General features: G+C 42.7%; 1 protein-coding gene and 1 non-coding gene across 7 annotated transcripts in view; both read right to left on the reverse strand.

Annotated features, from left to right (window-relative positions):
• Positions 1–28: 28 nt before the first annotated feature.
• Positions 29–11001, reverse strand: part of LOC107270833 — a 17865-nt gene continuing 6892 nt past the window's right edge. For 2 of the 6 annotated variants that reach the window (XM_015746193.2, XM_025088130.1), the window contains exons 2-9: positions 6224–7252; positions 3297–3540; positions 2256–2688; positions 1999–2126; positions 1553–1672; positions 1152–1169; positions 682–829; positions 29–327 (exon numbers count right to left, since the gene is read on the reverse strand). In XM_015746193.2, coding sequence (XP_015601679.1) covers positions 231–327; positions 682–829; positions 1152–1169; positions 1553–1672; positions 1999–2126; positions 2256–2688; positions 3297–3540; positions 6224–7252 — 2217 coding nt within the window. In that variant the 3' untranslated portion in view covers positions 29–230. Of the gene's footprint in view, positions 328–681; positions 830–1151; positions 1170–1552; positions 1673–1998; positions 2127–2255; positions 2689–3296; positions 3541–6223; positions 7253–7382; positions 7682–7944; positions 8180–11001 lie in introns of those variants that run through there. The other 4 variants (XM_015746197.2, XM_015746195.2, XM_015746191.2 and 1 more) reach the window with 4 other exon arrangements.
• Positions 5700–5861, reverse strand: LOC112494822. The gene has a single exon (XR_003060683.1). It is a non-coding gene; the product is annotated as a U1 spliceosomal RNA (small nuclear RNA).

Genomic DNA, 11001 nt, shown 5'->3' on the forward strand with positions numbered 1-11001 from the left:
AATATTCGACATACATAGCCAACGTATATACTTCTCAATTTATTTTATTTTTTACTTCTTTCTTCATTATCATACATTTCCATGTATGTAGCTTTACATTATTATTTATATGTGTATATATATTATTTATGAATCTCTAGGCAAAAATACTGTATCGTACAAAGTCCACAGTGGCATAGAACGATCCTTGCGATCGTCCAGCGTTGATTGCAGCTTTCTTTAAAAATCATTTAAGTAAATCTCTCTCTGCAGTGTTGCTCGTCAGTCCCATCACCGCAGTCATCAATACCGTTGCACTTCATTTGTTTGGTAATGCATCGGCCATTCCTAATATAAAATCAAATACAAAATTAATCGCTACCTCGCGTCCGGTCAGTATTGGAATATTGAGTATTGGATTGTGAAATAATTCAATAAGTCATGACTCTCTTTAAAAAAAAAAAAGACTATAATAAATAAGTCACGCGACAACCACAGCCAATTACACGAAGTATAACGTTATTACAGCGAGATGTAAGACCACGAATATGTTTTTTATCCAAGAAATAACTTTCCATAATTATTCAACTTTAATCAGACATAAGTAAAAGCGCTGCGTAGCCCCAGGTAACAATTAATGTACCTGACATTTCTTAATATGTCGGACTGTACCGTCAGCCAACCAATAGAGCTATTACTTACCGGCAACTAAATTCATGCTTGTTACATCTACCCTGACATCCATGAGGTTCATCCGAGCCATCAGCACAGTCTGGTAGTCCGTCGCAAAAGCGAGCCTTCAATATGCACTGTCCATTGCTGCAGGTGAATTCACTGTCCAATGGGCAGGCTTGAATAGTAATAAAAAAAAAAAAACAATAAATAATAATCGTCATTTGCCGTCATAGCGTGCGCGTGCGGTTTATGGAAGATGCAGGAATAGGATTTAAATTAGGATTGCGTGAAGACACATGTGAGATTGCGTTACCGTGATAAAGCGAAAAAACCTTGTGTACTACGACGATGCGAATATTATTTTATACATAGTTCCATAAGGGACGTGGGTACGTTGTTACAATTGGCAGTACAGTCGTAAACGCGAGGTTTATAAATATTAATAAGCATGCCGGGTCTTAATTGTCATGCGATCAAATATACAATAATGTACTCACACCAATCAAGATCATGACCTACAAAGGAAACAGAAAACTCGATGAAAGTTCCAGGACCTTCCTAGGCGGAGGGATAGTCTTCCGTAAAAGAAATAGCAGGCAAACCGTGACGGGAACAAGGGGAAGAGATGAGAAGATACAAAGAACTCAAATCCATGTAACGAGAACGTTATATGTTGATATCGTCATGAGCTATAATTATTGTAAAAGCTACTTTTCGTTTTGTCCCAACCGGTAAACGCAGCAAGGACAAGAATCTACCTTAGCTCTAACCCACAATAATACGTTATTTGTGTAGAGTACGTAGGTGCCATTACCAAGCACCGTAAACAGTGACTGTACCTGATGTCACAGTGGTACCAGTATAGCAAGGGACCCAGGAAGAAGACGCGTAAACTTACCAAGAGTGCAGTTCATCTCGTCGCTGGCATCCCAGCAATCGATCTTCCCGTCGCACCTCCTCTCCAGCGGAAGGCAAGAAGTTTCATCCCCACATTGAAAATGTGTCTGAAGATCGCACACTGAAAGCAAAGGGATATTTATCTGTACTGGTATAAGGAAATTGGAAGAGATTGCGCGTTTAGATACATTTTGAGGCATCCGGCGAGGGATGCTTCCAAAGTGCATTAGGGATGAATTCTGATGGCAGGAGTGGCTTAATGCAGCTCGGGTGAAGAGGGTACAAAAGAGACCAGAGATATGACTTATGTACGCGTTCGATCAAAAATAGCAAATGGAAGCCGCACAAACAGTAGTAAAGTAGGAAAGCCAATAATGCTGGTAGATAGCAACTGGGGTAATATTACAGTGTAGGACGTTTCAAAGTATATATATATATATATCTTACCGCAGTTATACTCGTCTGAACGGTCGTAACAATTCATATGACCGTCGCAGCGTTTGACCAACGGTATGCAAAGTGTATTAGAACATGTCCATTCGTCATCCAGGCAGTAATGCTCGACCACGGCGCATCTTGATTGGAAAGAAAGAGTCATTAGAAACTAAGTCGAAGTGAGAGAGTTGGAGGGGAAAGTCAATATCTAGAAATTCCTCAGCGTCCGTCCAGGGTGGGACGCCTGAAGGTAAGCATCTCCAACCAACCTGAACGCGTCCACGTCGAGACGGTGGCATTTCTGTTTATTGATGAGACATAGTCCAGCGCATCCTGTGGGATCATGAGGATCCGGGCCAGTTCTGCAGGTAGGAACTTCCTCGTCTACGAGAGCAACGCAGACCTCACCGACTACGCAATCGTCGCAGTACCTAGTGGCATTCAGATCCAGCGTTATCTCTGTGCGGTTGGCATCTACTTCCGGTTCCGGTGACACTGTTGTCTCCGGAAGTGACGTTACTGTATATTCAGGAATAAAGCTCGTTGTCCTCATAGTTGTTGGCTCGCTCGTACTGTCATTACTTATGTCGACGACGACGTCCATCATCATCATCATTGTCGTCTCGGAAGAGCTCTCACTTGCTGAGACGTTCTGCCCGGATGACTTCAGGTACTGCTGAATGATCTGAAGCTTGTCCGGCTCTGAAAGAGAATGGATTCGATTCCCATGAATTTTTATGAACTTTCTTGGGATCGGGTTCTACAAGGAAACAGACTTCTGCCGGTGATCTGAGAACTGGTCATCAGGGTGCGTTGCCCAGTTCTCGTAACCAAAATAAAGGATAAGTCGACTATAACTCATGTGGCGAGCAAAAAAAACAATATAAAAAAAGATGCGCCACGAGGCTCATCCTTTGGAATTTTTTTGTATGTGTATTTATAAATGCATAGTTTAAGGCGCATCCACGAAGGTCCGTGTCAGAGTAGGGTTTGGCCGAGGATAAAAATTTCGTTTAATTTTACTGCATATTGCTATTCCTCTGACCCTTCTTGATTTAACAGCTCGCACGTATCACAAGATGACATTGACCAGGAACAATGCGTCATGACAGAGCCGAAAAGCGTAAAACGTGACACCCAGAATTTTCTGTGAGAAAAACTCGCTGGAACCGCATAGTCTCGCACCAAAACTTACCGGTCAACCTTGAGTGATTTAACGACCACTTGAAAATTACTTAGAATCACTTTGAAGGAAAGGAAAAAGTATACCTTCAGTCTCATTGGTGCGAACTAATTTTGAGGAAACTCACCGAAGACTATGTAAAGAGCCACACCGCCAACTCCTAGGAGAATAAGTATCACCAGGAGAAGGACAACGATAGACCTAGTGCATCCCGTTCCATTGAGAGGCCTTGCAAAATGGAGCGTCCAGCCATGACGATGCTTACGAAGTCTTGCAGGATGTGGTGGTGGCTCACCCCTAACGCTACGTCGTAGATTGACCCGGTTCTGCGAGGATGGTGTATGGGTTCGGGCGGGGAGGGAATAAGCCCTCTGTAAGTAAATAAAAGAAATATATAAAATCTGACAGCCATGAGAGAATCAAAGATAAGGCAAATAGTGGATGGACTAGAATAATATTTAAAAATAGTAACATCCGATTGCTTTAAATTCATATTATTTTTGTTTACCCTCTCCCTCGTGTCCCTCTCTAACACGACACCTGTCGCACTCTGTATTCCAGTTTCCCCAGACGCGTCTATATAAGAGATAGATATTTTCGTCGTGATTTACCTGGAGCTCAGCCATCGATATGGCATTATTTTTAAACAGACACAATATCCTCTGTCGAATATAACACAATAATCTCCAGGAAGATGGATCTGTCTTCCTTTAAAGTGTAATTAGATTATATCATGTCGTCAGGTTCCACCATGTATAACACAATGATACGGTCTGACAATGTGATTCCGATGAGTATAGAAGCGCGAGGCACCGTCCGTTCGGCCAGTTAAATTCGCGACTGACGTGCTATAAGAGTACGGTGGGTCGCCGGGGATCTTCCCTAGGAGGAGTGTGGTCGTACGTAGCCACCAGCACCCTCCGCGTCGAGACGCTTCAAGATACGGTGAGTCCCGCTTCCGGCACTCTATTAATAGTCATTCTCGACGATGCAGCGCCACTTCCGATCGTTTTGTTTCGTCGGGACAGACGAGTTTAGCAAAACTGACACTAGGTGGAACCTAAGATATGAGTGAATAAAAATAGAAAACCGTCGCATGCTGTTAAAATTATTGAAGCTTCAAAGGACAAGGAAAAATTGTAGATTCCGACCGTCCCGACCTCTTTCGCTTAACACTGGAACACAGAGTCGAGAATCTAGAGTCTACACCTAACATAACATAAATAACAAAATGGCGATAGTCGTATGGCCGCCGCGCGTGTTTACAGAAGTGACATAATTCAAGCCACGACCAAGTTAAGTCAGTAGACTAGAAATTCTTAGCCAATGTCTTATTGCCGATGTTTGTTACGTAAATAACGTCTCGGGGTAAGTCTACGTCGACCTCCCTGTTGTACACGTGCTCGTGGGTGTTGCTCGTCAAGTGCGACGAACGTCTTCCTTAAGAATCTTGTCCTTTTTTCTTTTCACATATTATTCCGCGTCGCCACGAGTGTCCGTGGAACGCGCTTTTCGCAATTTTCCTCGTTTGTCGCCCGCTCGTTTCTACGACGAAAATAGACGTGGAGTTCGAACACAGAACGTTAAAGTGGCGCCAAACGCGCCCACGATCGGTCTCGTTAACTTTTCAACCGTAGGGAATTCGTTAACGATGCGTGCGATAACCTTTTGTGGATCCAGAATGAGTATAGGTAAGGACGGGAATTAACGGTCACGTGGAAAAATAAATCCAAGGAAATTTACGTGACGCATGCAAATATTTGCAAGGAATTTACAATTAGAGACGTTAGCCGACTCCCCTCGCCCCGCTCTTCCATTCATAAAAGAGGATGAAGAGACCAAAAAAATGAAGATACGTGCCTCAGACAGGAAGTGGATAAATTTATTTATTTTTCCCTTAATGTCGTTAAGTGTGTCTTGGTCAGGTGCAAAAAGATAAGGTAAGATCTTATACTGTCTAGCAGCCTACGCTTTCTTGCGATGCAGACGTATTTCTATTTTTCTGGTTTATTTCTAAAATCGTCTCGCTAGGCCGACGGGCGCTTAGACAAATTATTATGACGGGCCGAGAGTGGCGTCGTGTATAATTAAGAAGAGCCTCACTTTTGTCTCTCTGTGATCTCAGGCGATGATCGAGTATTGTGGTATTTTCTAAGTTAAATCATAAACACATGGCCCGCGCTTCTCTCATTAAACTCTATTAATACCCCTAAGTTTATTGGTTGCCTTTAGAAATAATGCGAGGCATCATTTCATATAAATGACACCCACTAAAAGTTTCATTAGTAATGGAAACTTTATATTGATTTTTACATTTGGTGAAAAAGTAACACTTTTTAACGATACAAAAAATTAATCGATCCCACTAGTTAAAATAATAGTATCTTTGCAAACCCCACAACGAAAATGTCATTTTGCATGTAAATCTATTAAACTAAACTTTTATTGATCATTAAAGTAAAGTTAATTTACTCACAATACTAGTACTCTCTTATATTCCTAAAAACTTATGTTTGCAATAATATTATGTCCGGGATAGCGCGAACGCAGTCCCGACTACCAAAAATTATACGCCCGAGATACCCACATTAGGGGTATTCGCAAGGGTCAGCTCAGCCGTGGTGCAATGGAAGAGCCTCGCCCTGGAGGAACCGCCTTCATGATCACGGTAACCTCTGCGCCAGGTAAGTATGCTTTGACACAGTTCGACCCGCCCTATGACCCTTGGAAATGTAACTTTTGCATGCGAGAAACCATACACATACAGACAAGCACCAACGACCCTCTAACGAGAAATTCGAGAACTAAACGCATCAATAGCGACCTCTGTACATTAGTATTTGCAATGGACGCAGATAAAGTATTCAAAAGCACCAACAAAAATTTGGCATGTCTGCATAAAAATTCCATAAAACAAAAAATTGCATGACAGCTGTCAAACTTGAGTGATTGACCTCTAATGCCAGAAAATCCTTAACTCTAAATATAGGTATAGACAGTTAGAAAAGAAACACGATCTTACCATTTAAAAACTGATTACTACGGTTCGATTACCTGGAACGGACTCTGCTCTTGCTCCTTCGATTCCGTGAGAAATATCGGCGTATCCTTCGCGCTCCAGTGTTCCTGGGAGTAGATAGAATTGATCTTCATCCCTCCGCGATTTTTTTTACCCTTGACAGCGATCTTATCGTCGACCTCGTATCGCGTGAGTCTAGCTTCGATGTCGTTCTTATCGTAATTCAATTGCTTAAAAGCCATTGAGTTTGCATTATTTACATTGTTGCTAATGGAGAAGACCGTGGACGTCTTGGGGTCCGTTTTGACGTGTCGCGACGTTACGAAACTCGGTAAACGTCCGTTTGGCAACGAAAAGATCGGCTCGATATTTGGCCTCTCGTTATCCTTCGTTATCACCCCAGGATTAAGGTCCTCGTGCAATCTATTCGCACATCCATCGATAACGTCCTCGTGCCGCTTAACGTCTTCGACGTGATTTGAATTTATTTTATTTTTGCAATGCTTGCAATCCTTCTTTCTACGTCTTCTGCTGTGTCTCCCGGAATTTGGCACACATTCCACTTCAAAGTTATCTCTACCTTCCGGCGGTCCCTCCTGTACCGACCGTACCTTCGTTTTTTCCCTGCTGATAACACACGCCGAGCTGGTTACAGTCTTTTCGTTAGGCCGTGATTTTCTAAGTGGCAATGTTAAATTTCGATGAAACGAATTTAAACTCTCCACGCTACCAGGTAAGTTTCCATTGGCTCTCGAGCACGGCACATTTTTTGATATACTGAAAATGTCTTCCCTGTCGTTCACTTCCCCCTCGTAATTATCATCCTCGTCCTCTCTCGGCATCTCCCTGGGCACTGTTGACGGTAACCGTAAGACCTCATCGGTAAGAGCGGATGCTATGTCCTCGTAGACATGTGCGTCCGGATGTGACTCTGACAATTCTCGAAATAATTCCCTTGGCTGAATCGAATTTACATTCGCCACAGGAGTCTCCTCGAGTCGAGTGTATTCTCGCGTGACTGTACACGGCGAGGATGGTTCGTCCTCGTACGCGTGGTTTTCCATCTGAAAGGAAAATGTAAATTCCCTTTAGTATTCGTATGAAAAATTTTTAATAAACGTGCCACACCGCATAATGTATACATATATATAATTTTTCGTTCCACATTTTTCAAAAATATTTCAGTACACCCACAGACATCGAGGATGCGTCGTATTCCTCCATTATGAAAATTCCTCGCATTTGACAACTTATTAAAATACTTTTTATATAAAAATCTACTAGGAATAATACGACTTATAAGAAATTCGTATTTTTTTAATTTTCCCGGCTAATCGACAGGGGATTAACGTACCGAAACCCCGTAACCGAATCGCGCGTCTACACGATACACGGAACACTTCGAGACTGTCGCGTCTCTTGCTACTCAATGGTCAATCTTCCTCGGCATTACGCCATCCTGGAGCTACGTGTATATCGTCCGTGTTTCCAATAGCGAAAAAAAATTTATTGGTAATCGTTGCATTGCGAACGGATGCGTCAGCCAGTAATTGAACTATAATTAAGCACTATCGAGTAAACAAGAGTGATTAAAGGGGTCTAATGAGAAGTCAGTGAAATCCATTAATTCATCAACCACGGCGGATAACTGTGGTACATCAGATTCCAAAATGATCTCCGACCATCCGACATAATCATAACAATATAATAATATAAATACTCGGTTATTATTATTATTATTGAAATTCACTTAAACCTTTCCCCCCGCACGGTTCCATAAACCCACAATGATCCCGTGGACAAAACTTCATTCGAATAATTCTGTATCGGACGTTCTCAAGATCTTGGGGCACACAGCATCACGGACCAATGGACCAGCGGGCACATCTATTTAGAGACGCCTCTCACTTTTTATCCCGAACATCGGTTAATTTCGTAGACCATATACCACAGACAGTATAAAGCCCACGAGGACAATGCCGCCATTGAGCGTAAACTCTGTGAAAAATTAATCAAAATAATTTCCGAGCAATTGAAATTATCAGCGATCACGTGGTATCAATTTCGATGACGTCGTACGCCCGCAGCGCCACCCGAGCGAACGGCGTTCTTTGTAATTAATTAAAGTAACAGAAGGATCGCGAGTCAGCTGCATCCTAAATACACACACGGTACTCCGATAACTGATAATGCGCCATGGGATGGGGTATTTAAAAGATAATATTTATTTTCATAATAATTTTTCCCGGACTATTCTAGAATAGAAATTAGAAAATTTCTTTTTCATTATCTCCCAATGATTTTCTCATGACACGAACTTGCCCACCATACCGTGAAACGAACCTCGGACTAATGCATGGTCATCCTCCATTGGAGGATCAAACTCCTCCAACAGTCTTAATACTTCACTTGACTCGAGTCGTTTCGCTTCCGAACATAATGATGCTACGAGAATGGAATCGGACGGTGGGTTAGCGAGGATCCTCGTGATTGTGACAATTATTACGACTTGACTCCAACGATTGATCCCGTCTCATTGCGTCATGAGACTCATGGATGTGCAGCATGGTAAAAGTGAGACGTATATAATATGCATCTGATAATAAAGAACACGCTGTATACCATTGGCCTTATGATCGCGAGAAATTATTCTCCCGTGAATTTTCGCCAATTCTACGTACGGCGATGATTTATCGTTTATTATTCCAGGAGAAGGTTCGAGACCGATAAGACTTCCCAAGCGACCCAATTAACCTTTCATTCCAAGAGAACGCGACACAGTCGATGCTTATCATTCCGGTCTTTAATGTCTCTCCCTGCGTAATTTTCCTGCCCCGTAGGAACTGCGTCGAGGACTCACGTAGTAATGCCTGGCGAAATACAATGCATGATTCAAGCGCGTTCCTTCGCAGCTCACGGTCGCTGACGCACCCGATTGTAAACACAGCTGCATCGGGACGCGGGCGGCCTGTTAAAACTTGTATAAAGCCCGGTCCGTCGTGGCGGAACGATTCCAGAATTTCTATGCGACTGCATATGGATTATGGGGGACGGAACAAAAAGAATATTTGAATTCTGCCATTACGTTTGTCACTGGGAATACGGATGTGCAGCGTGCCAACCTTAGAAGAAAAGCCACTTACGGGATGCGTAACGATCAAGGAACGTGGAATTGAATCGGTATTATACGGCTGACTCATAGAAAGTTTAGAATGTTAGATTCTCATGCGGCGAGTGAGACATGCGAAATTCTTAGCTGGGACAACGTGAACGCGTGTAGTCATGCGATACGCACGTGTGCAATCAACGTCTCTAGGAAGTACAGACTATTTTGTTCGTAAAGTTATTACACTAGGAAGTATTATTACGTCTTTTTGACGGTCGCTGCTTATAAAAGCCGAGTAGTGAATGGCCCTTTTTTTAAACTGGGTATACGAGAGAACGATCGGTCAACCGAGCTGCTCTAATGGGTAATTAGCTCCTTGGTGCCTTGTAAGGCTGCTGCTGCTTCTCTTCTTACGCAATGTCGTTCCCTTGGAAATAAAAGTCCAATTAACGCTATGAGCGCTTCTATAGACACGAAAGGGTTGTCCTTTACAAGGTTGGTACATACTCTAGTAAAAAAAAATGGCGGAAGCTTGTATACCTCCTGGGGCAATAACAATAATAATGAATAGACAACAATTTATCTGTACGATTATTGTTGTCGCTTATAAATTTTTTTTAGTATTTTTTAAAAATTGAAAAAAAAAATTCACACCAGTCATTCATGCTTCGTCGCCTGCTGCTTCGGAACTTCGGAGTGCAGGGGCCGTGCATTTTTCCGTGTCCCTGAAAGTGGCCGCAGCCGAGCGCCGGAAACGAGCTTTCCACTTCGCTGAGAAAACGTAAAAACAATGGCGCGGCACGAGTGCCCCACCACGTGACCGCAACTGGAATTCCCGCTTCGATTTGAACCGCGATAAAACTTCACTGTTCGCTTTTCGTAATTCACCAAAGACAACTAACCTAAACGTACCCAAGGAATCGGTAGGATGTACTGTGAAATGGGCTGTTAGGTCGTTGGGATTTATTTTTTCCAATGAAAAAAACCTACCAGACACCTTTTTAATCACGAGCCTCGTCACACTTGGCCAAAGACGTCATGATTCCCGGAGTCTCCCACTGCTCTTAAGACTGTGTGAGATCCGTTTTATCTCCACGGTTCGTTATCGACCCTTTACATTTTAACGTACGATCAAAGGGCTGACCGGTCATAAAAATTTCAATGAATTATACTCAAATTAACATCGTTACAACAGCATCCCCATTCAGCGTCCATGCTCGTCGCAGCTTCTTTGTCTCCCAGAAAGACACGACGAACCTAACCTAACTGGCACGGCATTCCTGCCAATAAGGAAGACCCTCCCTTTAAATAGTCTCTACGAACACATCGACCCTGTAAATAGAGATGAAAAGGAACGGAAAAGGCACCAATAAGCATCAGCAGTCTAGGAAACGGTGCGAAAACAAATATTACAGCTGTCCCGTCTCCAAGAACGATTCTTATTCGTCGCATCTAACGCAATATGTATATATATATATATCCCCGGAACGAAGCGCCGTCAAAAGACGAAACTCCAAAAAAATCTATAGAAAGATAAAAAAATACTCAAAACACGTGAACATAGAGGATCGTAGTAAACGAGCCGTTTTAATACGATAAGGCTGGAACTATTTCACACCTAATAAAATCTAATCCCATTAATGTTCGCATTCAACAGAAATGCCGAATGCCCTTCCGGGCGATCGATCGTCGATAATTGCCCCCCCC

Source organism: Cephus cinctus, unplaced genomic scaffold (assembly GCF_000341935.2).
Source record: "Cephus cinctus unplaced genomic scaffold, Ccin1 Ccin1_scaffold0839, whole genome shotgun sequence".
In the NCBI taxonomy this organism is placed as follows: domain Eukaryota; kingdom Metazoa; phylum Arthropoda; class Insecta; order Hymenoptera; family Cephidae; genus Cephus; species Cephus cinctus.